Below are 20,064 nucleotides of genomic sequence, written 5' to 3'. Positions count from 1 at the left end.
GATGACAGAGTAGGGATGAACATTTAACAGCTTTTACAACTGCTGTTATCTGCTTTTTGTTTTTCCTCCTGCACAAATCTTAAGTTTCAAAATGGGCTATGGATGTAACCATCAAGCACATGTTACCGAAAGTGTTAAGAAAGATAATGTAGCTGTTGCCATAGTTCATGAATGGAAGTCCATATTTTACAAATCTTACATGGAAAAATGCCTTTTCTGATTGATATGACCCAGAATAGGATAAATTAGGTGGTTTTATTATTAATTTCAATGGGTTTGAAAACAATGCTGCACCAATGAAATTTCAAGGGCTTTATTTCAATCCACAAAAAACATATGATGCAAATTTAAAATATGCAACCAATCATAACATCAAGAAAAAGAAAAAGAAAAAAAAAGAAAAAACAATTTGAAAACCGTTGTATCTTACATTTCCGGCTATGATGTAGCATACATTAGATAATGCTGAACATAAAAAGTAAAATTTTCAATTCCATCATACTAGTGGTCTGTTTTATATTACATATAAATGTGACTGGGAAGAAATCCAGGATGGCTTGTACAGAAGTTACGTCTGTTTCTCACTGATTGCACTACTGTGTGATTCCTACTTGCTCAAACTTCAACATCTGTCAGGGGATGCTTGTGCAAAGATTGCAGGACAGGGACAAAAAGTGAAAACTACTAGTACAATGATAAATACTAATTTGACTACAACAGTTACTCCCTTAGGGTATGGCAAAGCTTCCTTCAGAGGCACCGAGGCAGGTAAAAGCCTGATGTTCTCACAGGATAGCATTAGGCACCTTGAATCCTAGAACCATACCTGCTCAGTAACAATATAATCCTGGGATTTGGACATTTTATGTGTGTAATGTGGAATATGAGGGTCAACGTATGCTAGAGAAGGTGGTCCCTAGGCAATGTCCCATATACAGATTGCTACAATCTTAAGCCACGTTCTGCAAGTCCTTTCTGTACATATTCTCACACACTATGCAGTAGAAAGGTGAAAGTAGGCTCAAACACAGCATTTCAACTCTGTATCCACATATGTGTATTTGCGTGAAGCCCTATTAAGGCCATAATCACGGTAAAGCAGAGGAAGAAAATGAGCAACTTCAGAAGGTCAGTGCTGTCACAAGGGAGAACAAGTATTGGTGGTGTTTGGGAGTTGCCATCAGAACTGCAGCCAACTCTTAAGGATTCACCTGTAATTAGGCAAGTGCTTGCCAAAGAAAGAGCCATGAATAGTTATCTTTCAGTGTTACCCTGCTTACCAATCACACAGAATTCCTTCAGTCTGTGTTTGTTTCTTCTCTAGAAAAGTCTGCAGTGGCTTTACTACATGGGTGTATTACCTGTCTTCAAGCTCAGGGGTCTGAAGTGGAGACATCAAACAGGAAAAAGAGAAAGGATGAAATTCAAATTAATGCAGCAGACTTTTGACAGATGGCACCATCAACCACGAACTGGAAGGTCTGCCACAATATGCTCTTATACCTGCTCCCTCCTGAGAGGGAGATATCTCCCTCCCAGGAACTTTCTGACAGGAAAGGTCACAGCACTGTGCCAAACATATCTCTCAGTGCAAATTTCCATTGCAAAACATGAAAGGTAACAAGGCAGTTGTATAAGCAAAATACCAAAATCTGAGTCCTAAATGAACTGAACAAAGAGCTCCAGAGGCAAATATAATGTTTTTATCAATTATCTATTTTTTTTATAATTTTGGAGGATGATGTGAGAAAGAAGAGGTGATGGAGGTGATGCAACTTTTTCTTACCTTTCAATAAAATTTCAATCAATTTCAGCGTTTGTTTTCTTTTCAAGTCCCAGCTTTGCGTAACTCAAGGGTAAACTCAGACCCACAACTGGGCCTACTGTACTTAGCCACAATACAATGTAATTTCTGTATCTGGAAAAAAAAAAAAAAGACACTAAAGAATCCATAAAGCTCTTACTCAGCTTTTCCTGGATTACAGATATAGTTGACAGTAATAAGGTATTTTAAAATGGAGCTACTCCTTCACTTGAGCCATAACAAGTGCATTATAATTTTCAGCAGTGAAGTGACCATACAGAATCCCCTACCATTTGGACCAAGGAAGTTGTTCTGCCCAATTCCACTTCCCAGCTAACTCTACAGCACATAAACCCTGCAAAGCACAGTAGTGTTTCTTACCTGTTGTCTTTTTGTGAACCGGCCATTATAGAGCACATGAACTCATTAGTCCGGCAGGGGTGTAGAACAAAAAATGGCTGTCCAAGTAAGGGATGCTCCTAAGAAATAATGTCAGTTGTTTTATTACACATAAAGAAAATAGAAAATATATCACCTTATTTGAAAAAGATGTAGAAGGGTTCATTTGATGCAATTCTTCTCTTTTCAGAACTTTTTTTTTTTTCAGAACCCACATTTTTTTCTACTAAGTCGTTAACAAATCAATTAACTTAACAGCACATTATCTTACCTAAAAAGAGAAATAAAACCACCAAGTACATTATGTCACAGTTTTAGTTCAAATGTAAAGGTTTCCAAATGCAGCTCAAGTTACTGTATCAGTATTTCTCCAACGCAAGTGTAGGCAAAACTACTGCATTTGATCACATGTAATATGTAAAACAAAGCTGCTCCATGGAAAATTTCTTTAACATAAAGCCCTGTCAAACTTCTGCTGGGAATTAAACAGAGTTCAATGAGGAGCTTGTAAGGTGAAGCAAGAAAAAAGAAGAGCCAATGAGGTGGCTTTAGTTTTCACTAGATGGCATATCCTGATTTCAGCTATTCTACAGAAAAATGTCCTGAACTTTCTCTGCCAGGAAGCCTAATCAAAATTGTCCTGAGGAAAAAAACAATTTTGTGTTTAAGTTTGCATGCAGACACATTCCCCACAACAAAACTTTCTGCATTCCTTTCCAACGTCACACAGCACAGGGAGCTGCTGAAAACTCAATCCAATGTTCCATAAAGCTTTTGCTTTCTTCTCCAACAGCCACTCACACTGAGTATATGTTCTGACTTAATCAAGCTTGCACTCAATCCCTGGCTGTAACAGGAATCTCACACTTGCTTTTACATCCATGATACCAGGACATCAGCCAATCTGACTGTCTCCATGCACCATACCTTGGGAAACTGATTTTTTAATGCTGCTGAGGTCACTGTTATTGCTTTCCACCAAAACAAACAAATTCTACCTCACCTTCACACTCAGCAAGTGTATAAGGACTTAATATGGGATACCAAGGAACAGCTAGGGGGTGATCCCAGGCAAGGAGGATGTCAGACATAAAGGGCTAAGGCAACTTATGTACAACTGAGCATAGTGTGCATGGCCATCTGCTGAAGCTTCAAAGCACCATGCACAGGAGGGACAAGGAGGGAACTGGGCACAAGCCACCCGGAGTAAACAACAGGGTCATCACCTCCACGCTATGTCCTTTGTGACATGAGCCTGGTTGGCAGCACAGGGCTGCTCACTGTGACCTCAGCAGATACCAACAACAAGGACTGATGTAACGGGCAACTGATCCTGGGCAAAGACCCTGTTCAGTTTGCTTCTAGTGGTGGTTCCATTTCTGGTTTGGTTGAGAAAAAAACACACAAATTTAATGCTCTGAGACATACGTATTTCCTTTGTCCAGGCTGTTGCAGCCAAAGTTCCCTGGTTCCGTGACTGCATATTGTGATTGCACTGCCTACACTGAAGAAAGAAGGCTCATCAAGATTTCTTGCTACACAGTAAAAACTCCTTCTCCAACTCTTTGCTTACGAACAGAAAACAAATCCTGGCCTGTCATCTTCAGCAAAGAGGGCGTATCCCATATTGTCTCTTTCAGTTAAAGGACAGTTGGTTCTGATGCTGAAAACACACCCCTGAGGAGCCATCACTTTTTGTCTAAGAGAGCTTTAAAAAACTTCCAAAAGCTTCAGAACACATAAAAATAATGTTCAGAAGGCTGTGTTTTTACACTGCAGTGCAAGTAGATAACTTGTGCATTAATCCTACCATCTGTTGGTGACAGTGAACTGATGCTTTTTTCCATTGAGAAATATTGACAGTTTTAATAAAAAAATACATTCAAATTATCTGCTAACTTAAGTCAGTTTATATCTCTAAGAGATTCTAGAAAACACACAGCTTGTGCCAGTGTTAGTCCTCAAAGATAGTAAAAACTGTTAGCTAGCAAAATAATTAAACAAAGATAAAAGCAGCAATTTAAGTCAATTTCCTTAAGTGAAGAATATAAAGAGTTAATATGCACACCCAAAAAGAATGGAGAAGATCATCTGGACTTTAAATATCTTAGCACTCTGAAAAAAAAACTAATTTTTCAAAGCTGAATATTGAGCCTGAAGTCAATCCCAACCATCTTGTGGCATGTATTTCATTCTATCCCCTCCTACTTTTTGGTTGAGCCAACTACCAATGAATGAGAAATGGAGGCCAGAGGTCATTTCTTAAAATAACTAGTTAACCTTACGTTCTGCATTTCTCTTTTAGCTTTTCCTCTTCTTACAAGACAACATAGTGAGACTGAAGAATTCCCCAGCTCTAACAATTAGATGTCCACATGAAAAAGCAGAGTGCCTTGCAACCCAGTTTTCCAAGAGGGTAAAATCCTTGGTCCTATCTTTAGTGTCAACATATGACACACGAGCATGTGACAAAGGGTCTCAGAACAGTTGGTTTGGTTTACTCAAACTCTCCTCCTCCCAAGTCTACCATGTTTGTCAACTTATTAAGAGTTTCTTCATGCAGTTTCTGAAACAACGGAAGTGCCAGTGTCCAAATCTTGCTACAATGGACATAATTTTTAATGTCAACAATGAAGAGTCCATGAAGTCAAAAAAGTTTTATTACTACACAGATCCTTCAGCAAGAAATTGGCATAACAGGCATAATGTCAAGCAAACAGCTATGTCTGAAGTGTGAATTTTTCAACAAGCTTATTGCATCAGTTTATTTTTTCCACCCTAAATAAAAGAAATGAAACTGCAAGAATGGCACACTGTTCAGAACTGTTAGAAGCCTGAAAGACAGGGATACATCACACACTGCATGTCTGACAGGAAGAACACAAAAGGAGAATGGAATAAAAGAAATACCAAGCCAAGGCCCATTATCAGGAGTCTCTAAAAAGGGAAATGGCTGAGGCAAGGAGGAGAGCTGCTGAGCAGTCAAGGAAAACACTCTGAGAGCACCAGATCTGATTCAGTCCAATTCTGCATTCCAAATCCTGTACATAATGGACTCCCTATGAGGCTTAATGTATATTCAAGGTTAAATGACTGACACAGCAGACCTGAGGAGGAACAATCAGACAGTTGCCAAAAAAAATATAAAAAAATCAAGAGTTATCAAAGTTCTGAATGATTTCAGAATGGATATCGAGCAACAGAGCCTCTTCATTGTCAGGTCACCAGTTCAGAGTCAGCCTGGGCTGCCAGTGGCTAGAACTCTTTTTATATGATGGCTGTATATGCAACTGTCTGGCTTCACACAGGCAAATCAGCATTAATTAGAGCCTTGGTGGTGGTGGCTGCATATGCGTCCAGAACTAAGAGCTGTGGCTTATTTTGTCAACCCAGGGGTAGTCCAGGTAGGAGCAAAGTGCTCTGTCAGGAAATGTAGGCAATGTGCATGTGAAATAGTTTTCTAAGTAAAATGCTAGGACAGCAACAGTAGCTTTCAGTTAAACTCTTTCTGTACGCCTGTTAGGTGGAAAGCATAAAGTCCTACCGAAGTTTTACACACACAGAATAAGATCACTTTAAACAACAAAGAGTGTTCTCATTTTTGATCACTCATATTGCAGCGCCTTTTACTGCATGTGAGACTTTCAAGTCAATTGTCACAATCAGTCACTGGCATTGTATGGAAAGAATCCATTTAGAGGTTGCTCTCAACTCTTCTGGACAGCAATACCTGGGCAGTTTGTCTGAAATTTGCAACTTTATCTTCTTGCAGCTATCCCTACACTGACCTGTGACGCTGCTCAGCACTGCAATCCACCACACATCTATGTATCTCTGAGTCTGAACCAACTTTAATGGGAAAACAGATTTTTACAGGGAGCAACTAGCTCCAGTGAATGTGAAAGCTCAAACCATTGCCAAATTTGCTCCCTGCAGGAAACTGTCTTTACTAAGTAACTTCATGAATGACCCAAAAGGATGATCTGCACCCATTTCCGTAGCTGTTTGCTCAGCTCTCTCATATAAAACCAAATAAGCGAGGTGGAAAAGAGATGTAAAATATTTTATTGGGAGTTTGTTGATATATGTACCGTTGTTTAAGGACGCTGACTGAATGTGACTGAGCAGAGCTTCCTACTTGTTAGCCGAGCAGCCAGAACGATCCCTGCAGCTGGGGTGGGCTTACTGGGATGGGATTATGAGGTCAAACTGGCAAGCTTAAACTTCTTCCATTAATGTTTATGTTAGATAGTGTGCTTGAGCTCTTGGCAACAATGAAAAGCGAACACTATTGGCTACCAGAGACTGAAAAACACCTCTGTTTTAGAAGCAACTTCTTCTGTGTGCTGTGGAAAGGTCTGCTCTCAAAGTCTGACACAAAGGCTCTGTTTCCATCCTTCACCCATTCCGTAATCATTTACTAACACAACCGGATTTCCCTCACAAGGTTATGAGGAATGAAGGTGTAAGCTTCATCCCCTCTCTGTGCACTGCCTGTAAAACAGTGACACAAATCTGAACAGTGGCAAAAATTGGGTAGCTCCTAAATGCAAGGAGAATAAAATACAAAACTTCCACTAAATTGGATTATGTCACTTTATCTAGCAGTGCATGTAGGAAATACTATCCATGTCAGATTTAAATTAAAAATAAACATTACTTCAGGTAATGGGTAATTGCCTGTAGGTAGCTGAACTATGCTCTGCTGTTCTCCCCTGCCAGCAGGTATTTTGTTGTCAGTACATCTGTTGTAACAGCACCATTTATCTTCTGTGTCATAAGTGGAGATTGTCCAGTAGTAATGGCTTCTATTTTCTCCAGTGCTACATTAACCTGCCTCTGAGTATACATCATAACTTTTATGGCCATTTACGACAGTGCAAGAGATTTGTGCCTGAACTACCTCTGCCCAGGTCTAGTTTGCATGATGTCACTTTACAAAAATAACTCACTGAAGGGTGTGAGAACTTCCATGTGGGATACCTTACCAAATAAGCCAGAACCAATTATTTTCAGGTATCATCCCAGTTGTTATCCCAGTGTTATCAGTTATCCCAGTTATCAGGTCAGACAAAGATCATAGAATTAATAAAACACTACCTCAAAATCTCTTCCACTGGTGGGCACAGGAATAGTGACACGATGAATAAAGAAGCTGCATGCCCTTCTCTTTTCACCAACTCTTAACCACAGTTAAATGTCTGTTTTTAAGTAAAAATCCTTGACTCAGGATTATGATGCTAGAAGTATTTTACAACCTCAAATTAACAAACTCCTTTTCATTTCTTGTTTCTGTATATGCCAACATAACTTTCTTTTCAATAAAATCAAATTCCTCTAATTCAGAGAAACAGTAATAAATTTTGCTTTTCAGATTGAACACATGTCCCACAAACAGAATGATAACTGTACACATGTGAAACCTAACATGTGTTGAACTTGAGGTCAAAAGATGACTTCATATTTCACTTACACATCTGCACAGTTCAGGCTCAAAAAAGCAAGTAAGAAGTAACAAACTCCTATGAATGAGGGCTACGGGAACTTTGAGCCGTATGCACATTGTGATTACAAGAACCAGCTATGGTGCAAAGGCAACAGTACAGCAACAGCTGTCAGATGAAAAATGTTCCAAATGTTTCTCTCCTACTGCTTCCTTTTTCTTACACAAGTTTTTCCTCTAATAATGCAAATACTACAAAAGAAACTCCATTACTATTGCTGTGTTGCAGAAGCAGCATTATGGAAATGCAATTACACCAGGAACTTTTATCACTCAGTAAGAAGGTGCAGATCATAGCAATAAAGCTGTTAGAATACTAACTGTATAGCACTTTTCCATTCTACTGACATGGGTCACAACATTACTGTTAATGCAGCCACTTCATAAAACTAATGTTTAAGTAACAGGACTGGTATTGGTTACAGAGAAATGATAATAAAAAAAAAAAAGCCTTCAGACTGGCAAAAAAGCTGGTGAAAGAAATGTGCTTGCTGTAATAACAGTGAGATCAAAAGAAAAAAAATTAAAAAGCTCCTTTTATCTTAGGGAGCCTGGGATACAGTTTATTACCGTGAATGGGTAACGTATTTAGTCATCTTGATTCCAATTTACAAACAGAAGCCAAGTCATCCTCCTGATATAACTGAGGAAAGTTTCTGTAACTTTGCAGTAACACCCAGAGAAGCACTCCTACTGCTAAGCCTGCTGAAGATGAAACAACCTACTTCTGTTTGTAAAAACTGCTAAAAAATGACTATAAAAGTGCAGCTATCATTGTTCTCCTGCATTTTCTGAGATAAACAAAATAAATCTGCACTGATAGTGAGCTAGGAAAACTACAGACTGGCTAAGGACTCCAGTGAAACAAAAAAGTGAAAACCAGATAAAAAAAAGCAAGTTTATGCAATTACTGAATCCCTTTTTGGGGAAGCCCCCAGAGGGATTCTGATTTATGCTCAAGTTCTTTGCAGAAGAGCAGTTGAAGTTGTCTTTATGATTTAATAGATGTGTTCCCTGTGCATCTGTAAAAACATACCAACTAACTTCAGTGGGAAGTTTATATTAATCCTTCTATTACTACAAACCCCACACAGCCAACTAAGCTTTCTTTTTGCATCAAGTTTGAAGTCCAAGTTGAAAAAGCAATTAATCAAACTGCTGTGATTTTTCTTGAGGAAAATGGAGTTGTTTTGGCAGATTCCACAGCACAAATACATGATGTTACTCAATACACCCAGAAATTCTGTGGGATGAAGCACACCTATCACTTCGTACCCGCTGCTGCTTTGAATCCACCATGGCCAAGAAGGTGTAAATTATGGTTCTGAAGAAACATTTCATAGTACAAATTGACAGTGATTTTCCCATAAATGACATCCAAAACCCTGCTAATGACATTAAGCCTGAATGCAGTCTTTTGTCTACACTTTACAGTAAAATTGTTTTCTTGCTTTGGGCAGAGATCTGACCACCACATTCCACACACGTTACCTCCATATTGCTAACTTATTGCTATTTGTATTGACAGCTGCAGCTTCTGCTGAATGTGACACTTGAACATGTCTGCAGTCAAATGCCATAAACACATCAATCTTGCTTTCCTGATAGCTTTAAACTATAAGAGTGTATCCAAAACTAGAACAGTACTTCTATCCACAATCTTCGAAGACAGCTTTTTGCTTCTCTTGTCTAATACACAACTTAAAAAGTCACAGAAAAAGCCTGTTATCCAGAAATAGTGTTTTCAAGGGCAGCAGATGGAAATGAGTTTAAATAGGAACTTTTACTTCAATTTACTTAATATCTTAGGTCTTTTCTACTTCAGGTGTATTCAAAAGATAAACGTCATCTCTATGTAGTGACTTCTCTAACTAACAACAGTGGTAACAACAGAAATTCTGAAAGATCTGATGTTTATGTGTACCTTTGTGCAGAGTTAACAAATTATTGTAATATATGAAGAGCAGAGAATTTAAAAAGTGTAATAAACAACTAGATAACCAAGATCTAGTATGTCTCATTCCTGAAATCAATTCATCTGACCAATTCCAGAGCAATGAGGCGAAGATCCTTTTTTACTGTTAACATATAAATTTAGTATTTTATTTAACATCTAACATAATATCCTTGAAAAGCATACCTAAGACAAGCATAACATACATTAAAAATAGATAACACTGCTAACACTTACATCTGTAAAATGAGGCTCTGATTATTAAATTTAAGAACAATTGGAATCAAAGCACCAGATGACACTCAGACAAAATTATGTTTTCAAAGCCCAAACTTCTCAGAAGCACGTAACTTGCATTTAGGATTCTTTAAGAAAACTCTACGGCTAAAAATTGGCAGGTCCATAATTGTATTGTCAAGAAATGACATCTCAGCCATTTTTCCAAGAAAATAAACAGATGATTCTTCTTCCATGCTTGCCAAAATGAGATTAATTCAGTTGTCACAATTTTAGTTATGTAGCATATAGACTTAATTAATTACTATTTAAAATCTGTTCTTAAGTTAAGAGATTCAACTAAGGCACAAAGCTGAAAGATCCAGCAAGCTGTGGAAATATGGAAATGATACTGGGGACAGATTTCCCACCCTTATTAAAAAAAAATGGTCCATTGGAAAAATCATAATCTGTAATAGCATTTGACAAATGCACCCCTAAAGGGCTCACTTTATAGTTCCAGGAGTTCCTAGACAAAAAGATGTTGGAAAGAGAGGTTTCATTGGAATTTTGAGCTTGAAATACTGCAACTAGCAAATGTGATGGCAAATATTTCCACCTCCTCTTTATCGTTTGTCAGTAAGGTAGTCTGACTGATAGCTATAGCACAGTCAAACAGTTAGAGACAGTTACCACATGGTAATGAACGAAAAGCAAAATTCTGCTGCAGCTAAGCAGTAGGATGCTAATTTAACTATAAATAAATAGTTAACATTTATTTAAATAAATATAGGCAATAAAGGGTCCATAAAAGTGCGAGTGAACTCTCATTCTGAGAGTTCACTGAGAGCCAACGGAAGATTTTCTTTGTTCCTCATCTCTTCCTATAATGCCAGATGACCACTTTCTTCTCCTTCACTTAAAGGACCTTGTATTGCCTGCTACTTGAAATACCATTTGTTGGACTACTGAAACTGTACATGTTATATTCTTGCACAGACACTGTAACACTGTCAATGATCACAACAATTTTACTCATGACAGATTCCACAGTAGGCTACAGTGTATGACCTACAAGCCTGATCTGTCACAGTTTGCTGAAGGTAGTCAAGGATCTTCATACTCAATCTAGCAGAGGCAGAAGTTTAAACTGGGATTGATATCCAAGAGAAAAGGAAATGCTGGCACAACAAAAGTGGACAGCAGGAAATGCACAAAGGAAATGAAATTGTCTCCAGCAATGGTGAAGAAGCTTCTCAGTACTTTAGTTGCTGAGTTGCTGAGTACTTACTCAGCAACTAAATGCTTTGTTGACTGATCAAATGGATTGATCTGATCCAGCATCCAGAATCTATTTAAAACAGACTTTAAACACATCAGTGTCTGTAACAGCACGAGTGAATCACTCTCTCCTGAGTCCAAAATCTTATGCAAGTGTGAGCTCACCTAGTTTTTAGGAGCGAAAGCTCCCATTCTGCAAGGACATTTTAAGTAGTATATCCGCTTATTCTTGAATTATGCTGCAATGCAGCCAGAATGCAATACACAAAAAGGGGAGCCATAGTAGGGCTCCAGTCAATTTTCAACTTTAAGAGACATCACATGGCTTTGTGAGCTTTGGAGTCTCCATGCAGTTTCATTAACTATCTGACTCTGTAGAGGACATCCATCTTCTCTGATGATTTCATTATGTTTCTTGAAGCTCAGACTGCCATAAGAATGCAAGAAGCACTTTACTGGATTGTACTAAATCCATCCAGCAACATATCTTGTGTCTTCCAGCTGCAATTGGAAAGGCCATTTTAGAAAAACACAAGTTTGCCCCTTTTCTGAGGTTCATCCCCTTTGTGCAGCTCCAGCATATTTGTTCTATTAGTGTGTTTGAGTAACTTTACAGCCATTTGTGGACAAGTGGTTCCATTAATTTCTCTAAATGCTTTTGAAGTGCTGATAGCAGCTGCTTCCAAAACTTGAGAGCACAGGTGCTTAGGCATAAATGTGTAAATTCCATTTGAAATGGCAATTTAGGAGCTTTATTAATACTAATTTTAAAAAAATAAAAATCTGCAGAGGGGCTTGACCAAAAGCCCATGCTATAGAAACAAAACTGGATATTCTTGCAAAGTTTACAACAGTTTTATGATCGTGTCAGCTGTCTTTCACACGGAGTTTAATTGAATATGACATATATGATAACCACTTCTCTCATATTGTGCAATTAGTGTTACCGTGTGTTTTAGAATTTTTCATAAAAACATTCAATAAGAGGGGAACATTCATTACCCAGCTTCGCTCCAGTAATGAACTGCTGGATTTATACAGGTCTGCTGCAAGGGAAAGACAACCTCAGCTCACAGTGAATAATGTCAGACCAGGTAGAAAATATGTCATTTCATCTCTTTCAAAAAATCTCTACCAGAAGATATCTGTGGAATTCCTCTTACCAGAGAAACTGCAAATGGGACATGTAGCACTGACTCATTTTTTCTACAGAAGAAGAACAATGAGGATCAATACTATTACACTGTAATTCATTCAATTAATTATGAATCAGTGCTGAAATATTATTAAACCTCTACTTCAGAATAACTGATCAATTCAAGCACTAGGCCTGAATTCTAGGGCTTGAAAGGCTATCCTGAACAGTATATACTGGCAATTGGCAAGGATCCTCCTACCACTTTTTATTTCTATACGAACATTATCAGCTAAGTCTCTTTGTTTATGTTACACCATTTAGTACTAATCTACCATTTGGTCTTTTCCTCCTATGAAATTAGTCAGACTAGGTTTATGCCCATAAAGTCTTACTGGAAGAAACTTGACTCATTGTGACTATACATTATTAATTAACGCTTAATTTTTAAACAAAACCTACTTGCTAGATCGTACAATACTGTTCCTTGTTTCCAGCCACAGAAGTTCAATGCATCACAGAAACTCTTAGTTTTAAACAAGTATTCACCCCACTTCTCCATTCTTAGATTTTTTCCCTTTGAAACAACCTTCCAATCCATGCTGGTAATATTCCCTTTCCTCAGGATGTTGTACTAATAATTTTCCAAAAATATTAGCAGGGGATCCATAGCAACTGTTGATATGACTCGAAATGATTTAAGAGCAATCTTAGCAACCTTCTGTTAAGATATACTTTATACAGCCTCCCCCACTTAGCAAAATCCCACAATATGGCAAGAAAGATTTGTATGTCTAAGAATAGCTACCTACACACATTTTTCAAGATGACTGAGCCATAATGATTTAAATCCTCCCTACCACAGTTTCAGCAAGATGTGCCTCTACCACACTATATCAATGTGCTCTGCTCAGAGTTTTGAATCTTTTTCCTTTTCTAAATCACACCATTAACATCCCTGACATTTTAGAAATAATGTTTATTGATTTTTCTGTTAACACTGCTATAAATTAAGTGATGTAATGGACAGGATTATTGAAGTACTATAAAGAATATGTCTTTCAGATACTTAACTACATATTGAAAAAGCACAGACACTGGAAAAATACTGCAGTTCTCTGCTGTTCTTGGAAGTTTATGTTAGGAAAGCTACTTTTTATATGACAGAATGGACATGAAAGAGAGATGATATTACAACTACCTGCTAAGTACCAAATGACAAAAGAAAAACAGATGAGTCAGATGAAATTGACAAATAAATATGGGAAAAAAAGTCAGAAGTAAGAAAATTCCTTTTTACTTATGATTCTGAAACTTAATACCAGTAAATTTGTGGGACAGAGCTGCTAAAATCCCTTTTTGTTGTAGAGGTGTTATTAGTAAATACCAACACCTTTGATCATTGTAAGTGAAGAATCAAAAAAGAGCTGAATAGTCTGAAACTGAAGATGCACAAACAACAGAAGGAAAACAGTAGAATCACCACCGGCCTTTCTCAACTGGTGCTGGTTTCTACTTATGGGTTATACAAGGTGAGCTTTTAAGCTAAGACTTTAAACATTGTATAAGATCTTTTAACAGGCTACCGCATAGACAACAATGATCTTTCTTTCTCAGGAATTTATTGGTTACAGAACAGCAGGAACATACCAAAGGAGAAATAACCTTTTAAGGAAGATGTATGCATGAAATAGAGCCTTGAAGCTGCGAGGGGTCTGGAGTACAAGTCTCACGAGGAGAGGCTGAGGGAACTGGGATTGTTAAGTCTAGAGAAGAGGAAGCTCAGGAGAGACCATGTCACCCTCTACAACTGCCTGAAGGGAAGTTGTGGCAAGGTGGGGATTGGCCTCTTCTTCAGGCTAACAGTGACAGGAATGGCCTCAGCTTTCACAAGGGGAGGATCAGGCTGGATATTAGGAAAAAGTTATCCTCAGAAAGAGAGGTGACACACTGTGACAAGCTGCCCACGGAGTTGATGGAAGCACTGTCCCTAGAGGTGTTTAAGAAAAGAGTAGAAGTGGCATTTATGGACCTTGTTTAGTAGCCATTGTGGTGACAGCTGGATGGTTGGACTGGAAGATCTTACGGTCTTTTTGAACCTTAATGATTCTACGATAAGTTAGACCATTACATTAATCTTTTCTAACACTGGAAACTTCTTAAGAATCTAAGTTTTTGAACCCAATTGGTATCAGAAGTTCAGGCTGACAGGAAATGTGAGTTGCTATAGTCCTGAAATTCAGGCCTGCATCTGATCTCACCAGATCTCACTGACTGTAAATCTCTGCATTTACAGTCAGTACCCAAATGCTGTCAATGTCTTTCTTTCTGGGGCATCTCTAAGGCACTAACACAAGCAAAACACCAAATCATGACACCATACATGAAAATTGTCTGCTCGCATGCTTAGGGGTATGCACACAGATTTTGAATTCACATTTTGATAATTGATACACTGGGTCTGAACTGCTTTTAGTAAAAACTGGTACGGAGAAGGAGGGAGGAAGCACACGGTCTGTAACTTCCATAATCCTTCAGAGCCCTGAGTCACAGTTTAGTTTTTTAGACTGTTTCTACAAGACCTTCAACCACCAAGCTTTCATTCTTGTTTTATTGGGCAGTTTTTCAACTGCTGAACCTCCTACTATAATGCAATTCGATTTCTATCCTTGGATGTTTTATTTTACATTCTACCAGCCCTATGCATTGATTAAGCCTTAGCTCATACATTTGGTTGTGATTACGCGTTTCTCAGAGGAAGGTCGTGGTTTATGACAACATAACACTCACAGTTTTGTTGCTTGTTCCTGACTGCAATCAGATTAATTCACTAGCTTTTAAAATTATCTTGTTTGCTTCAAAACAAAAACAAACGAAAAAATAACAAAGACTGGCACAAGTGAGAAAAACAAAAAAATGGACTTGGGCAAACATTTTCAGGGGTATATATCCAACATCCTCTGAAATTCTCACTCAGCTTCTTTCTAAGCTTAGGAATATCTGTTTTTCAGACTACCAAGTCTGTCCCCCCTGAAAAAAAAGAAAAGAAGAAAAAAAAACAGTTTTCTGCTTCTCACTATGTGCATAAACAACTATAACTTGTGAATAAGATCAACACCTTTGACTCCTAGCATGTCTGCAATGAGAGTATCCCACAGCCTTCATATAGCAAGCCTACCAAACCTGGTCTCCCATAGAACATATCAAATAGGAAGAAGAGATGGTTGTTTTACCCCACTTGACTCTGTAAGCAACTAGAGAACTCATTTGAGATGCAAGAGACCTAGATTCAGCTTTCTTTTCTGCTTGCTTTTCCTAGGAGAGCCATTCACTACCAACCTACATGGTACTTTGAGGTGACAACATTTCACTTTCCACTGCTAAAATTCTCTATTCTGGACACAGTTTTATAAACACCTGTCAGGACAAAGACAAGATGGAAACAAATCCTGCCTTTGTCTACTGCCCAATCCAATAAATATTCCAATACTTCATAACAACTTCTATAAGGTGACTGGAAAATAAATAGGTCTTTATAGTTCACTTTTAATAGGTAATTGTATGTATCACCAGGCTGTAAGTTAGAAAAGCAGGTGTGTAAAAATAGAAGACAAAATTTGACATTCACCAGTACTTATGGGGTGGCTGTAACTATGCAGTCACTTTTAATTGCTGCATGTCACTCACATGAGGGGAGACTTCCAAAATGACAAAAGATAAAATGCAGCCTTTTTAAATGAACTTAAGTTTAGTTATCCGTGTACTATGAATTCCAGGTTGATAAACTATACCATACTCATGGCAAAACCTGTTCACTTAAACAGTAAGGTTTCTCCCACCTTGCTTCTTTTCTGTTCTTTGCTCTTCACTGATTGGTCTTGATACTTTCTCCTATACTTATTGGATTGTCTCATCATTTAGCATTGCATCATGTCACTTTTGGGCTTCTGCCAACAGGACGCCTCTGGTACATCATACCTGGATTTTCATACGGCGGATCTGACATTGGCTTACATAAAGGAGGACAATTAGGTTGGAGCTTTTATATGCAATGCCACTATGTATCTACCTAAAATGATACTGGATTTCTCTGCTAAATATCAGAGCATATGTGAGAGAAACGCATCTTGATGGCATCCATTACCATGGTGACTCGTTTCTTCATTCCTTTGTATAGACTACTATTACCATTTACCTTAAATTTCTTTTAGCTGGATCCAGTTGCGCAAAGCTTTGCAGAATGTTTCTTGTTTTGTTCTACTATGAATTGAAATCTCTTCAGGACCTTCAGAGTTATATTCATCCTGTTTTCAACTTCTCTTGTGATATTTCTGCTTCTCTCCAATCCTCTCTCCTGAACATTTACATCTCTTATTCATTCTAAAGGCCAATATATAGCCAGCTTAATAATTACTTTTGAAATGCCATGCAACCAAAGGAAAAAAAACAGGGCTAGAAGCCTCAGGAATCCAGAAGTTCCCCCAGGATATTGACAAGGGCAATGCAGGGCTGGGATTTCATCCTAATTCCCATACAACAGAATAAATCAACTCCAGGACAGTTGAGGAAAGCTGTTCTGTTTGCATTTCAGGAAAAGTTACACAAGACACTCAGAAAGCAGCTTCTTCAGAAAAACCCATTTCTAGCATCCATTAATTCAAAAAGGCACAGAGCCATTCTTTTGAAATACGTAGGGAGTAATAACTAATACAGTATATCCTCAAAAGCACTCACCAAGTTACAAGAAAACTATTCAGGACACAGACATGCAATGTCTGCAATTCCATTTCTGATTTTTCATAAAAAGAAGCTAAAATCACAGTTGGCAAGGGTTCTAAAATGCAACAGTAATCCATAAATACTCCTTAATTTTCCTGTTATTGCAGAATTAAGCTACTTCCAGCTCACACAGATCTTACCAGGTGTGCTAAATTGATGTCATTATAAACCATCAGGAAATACCCACAGAGACCTGTAGCAACATTTAGAAGTTTTGTTAAACAGCTGTGTGTTATAATTGATTTGTATTATTTAAAACAGCTAAAGCAAGTTATCTCCGGATGTAGAAAAGGGATGACTGAAGACTCCAGGGAGATTTAACTCACAAGAAAGCCAATTGTAGGAACTTCATTTGAGCATTTTAAGATTATTACTAGAGGAAGTGCAATTAAATCATCACCATTTATCAATTATCACTATAAAATACTATGCAACCTTATCATACTAATTTATTTATGACAAGGTAACTAGATGATTTCTGCTTTCTGCAATAAAAATCATCTAGTCAGTAAAAACATCTGAAGGCACGTTCTCTAAAAATGAATGTGACTTTCTAATGATAATCAAAGGTAACAAAAAAGAGTTCAAATTTTACCTAAAATCTGTTTTTAACTACATTGGCAATGTATTTCCTACACACCTAAGCTCTTTAGCACTTAGGTACTGTTCCACTTCTGGTCTCAGATATAAAGGGAAGAGTCTCAGATATAAAGGGATGAGTATGAAAATTTCATAAAAGACACAGAATATAAGTTACAAATGCTCAGTTGACACCTGTGGATCTGTGACTTATATGTGGCAGTGTGACTCCCTCATCCCCAGCCTACCAAGCATTTAAGTCAAGGGTTAAAAGTTAAATAATTATCCAATGACATTTTTGTTCATTTTTTTCCCAATGGTGAATTGCTTGTAGAACTTAAAGTTTTTTGTCTGTTCTGGAGCAAAATCCTAAGTGTTCCTTCTCTGCTGTTCATGTGTACTGAGAGTTCAAGCTTGTTTTGGTGAGTTTGCCCAGTGACTTGCATTACATGATCTGTGTCCCTGCAGGCAAAGCCTAACCCACATAACAAAATGGGTCAGCAGAAATGCAGAAGAGAAGAGAAACTGTATCTTTCAGTTCAGAACCCTGACCCACTTGAGGGCAAAAAGCACGCTTTTTCTTGCAGACCTAACTTGTTTTGATCTGAGCCTTGCTGGCTATTACTTACAGTATGCTTGTATTATGTTTTATAATTTCTGTGAGAATTCTCTTATTTTCACTGTTGTCTTATACATGATCTGGCATACGTATCTCTCAATTTACAAGGGGAAGTGTTATACCAGCAGTTGCTGGCTCTTGTAATACAATAGTGTTGGCACAGCTAATTGTGCCAGTGCTTTCCCTCCCTTCCAAATTTGTCAGAGACGTACCAAAAAACATGCATTCCCTTTATATTCTGGTCACTGGAATGAATGACCACAAGTGAACGTACCCTCACTGCCTGGTGCCTTCCTGCTTACATCTAAAATTAAAACTACAGACCTCTTAAAGCCACTTTCCCAGGGGCTCTCTCACAGACATGTACAAAAGCACATTTTCAATGCAGGAATGCAGTTGGTGCCTACGGACCCTGTTCAATACTGATGTGAAGCAGGCTCACAGGACAGTGAAATTCAATGGTCTTAAGCCACAGGTACATAGGCTTCATGGAGAAGAAGTGTGCAGAAGACGTAGGGGAAAAAAAGTAATTCTAAATTGCGTGTTTATTAGAACAGCTGAAGGACCTTACCATCTCCAGCTTCTACCTGCCAGAAGTTTCAATATCATGCTTGAGGCTCAGTCTGTATTATTCTAGAAGAAACAGCTTAACTTGGTCAGCAATGTCCTTATTTAATGGACATTGCTTAATGGACATTATTTAATGGAGTAACACCTCGATGCGTTATGTTCCAAAGTATTTTGCTATATAACTAATAATTTCTTGGAAATGTTCTTTCTCATATCATAATTTCTGTTTGTCACTGGATTCATATAGGCTGAACTGCCCCTGGGAAAATACCACCAAGTCAAGAGGCTCAGCATGCCATACATTTTACCATCCTTAAAACAAGTGCATGTGTAAGCCTCATACACATCTCCAGCTATAAGATGTAGGACAGTTTTACTTTACTGTTCATTAAGAGTAATTTTGGGGTGGAAGTTCTCTGGTTTTCCTTTGGCTTCCATTACTTTGATTTTATATATTTCAAACATATTCTTTATACTTTATTCTCAGTAGCACTGCATTATGATTTATTATCTATACAGGGTTGTAGGTTCTCGCAGTGCTTTGCATCAAATAGAAAGAAAGAAACAGTGCTATCTATTGAATGTGAATGTGGCTTTAGGCCATAGAGGAATCTGGAAGGTTGTATTAGAAGGCAAAAACACCTCCAACATGCACACAGTAAACACATCTATACATTTTTACATGTATAAACTATCCACAAGCCAGAACAGCTCAGCTGGGAAATACTAAAGATTTTAACACCAAAAGATTTCTATCATCTGACTATAGGTCTCTATCTACCAGGAATGCAAGAATATACATTCAATGAAGGCAAAGTTAATTGAATCCTCTGCCTCTCTATGCAGAAACAGTGATCACTTAGCTACAAATCTTTAACTTCAGCTATGAATCACAAAACTTTACAATCTGAACTATAAAACTTTCTTGTACAGATAGACAGCTACCTGCTAGCATAAAATCTAATTTTCTCATCTTCATTCTGCAGTAGACAAGCTGGGTAATTAACACTTTATTTAAAAGCATCTATTATGAGAGAATCTGCAAACTCACAATTAGAATTCAGAAATGCACAGTGAACATTGGATTAACCAATGTCTGTGAAATTCCCAGGGAGCTATTATAATACAAATAATAGTCTGTGGCTGAAAAAACATGAATGTTGCCTGTGTTCCCATGATTGAGTACTATTTACAAACAGTAATTAAGTTGTATTAGTTGAATTAT

The 20,064-nt window shown here is 37.8% G+C and overlaps 1 protein-coding gene across 3 annotated transcripts in view; it reads right to left on the bottom strand.

Moving 5' to 3' along the window:
* Nucleotides 1–297: 297 nt before the first annotated feature.
* The window catches only part of ATG10 (autophagy related 10), an 81,760-nt gene continuing 61,993 nt past the window's right edge, over nt 298–20,064 (bottom strand). For 2 of the 3 annotated variants that reach the window (XM_052700550.1, XM_052700551.1), the window contains exons 6-8: nt 2,186–2,283; nt 1,787–1,918; nt 298–1,381 (exon numbers count right to left, since the gene is read on the bottom strand). In XM_052700550.1, the coding sequence (XP_052556510.1) occupies nt 1,801–1,918; nt 2,186–2,283 (216 nt within the window). In that variant the 3' untranslated portion in view covers nt 298–1,381; nt 1,787–1,800. The remainder of the gene's footprint in view (nt 1,382–1,786; nt 1,919–2,185; nt 2,284–20,064) is intronic. The other variant, XM_052700552.1, reaches the window with a different exon arrangement.

The sequence above is a fragment of the Tympanuchus pallidicinctus genome, unplaced genomic scaffold (genome assembly GCF_026119805.1).
Source record: "Tympanuchus pallidicinctus isolate F22 unplaced genomic scaffold, pur_lepc_1.0 scaffold4, whole genome shotgun sequence".
Lineage (NCBI taxonomy): Eukaryota > Metazoa > Chordata > Aves > Galliformes > Phasianidae > Tympanuchus > Tympanuchus pallidicinctus.
This window is presented reverse-complemented; position numbering and strand designations above follow the sequence as displayed.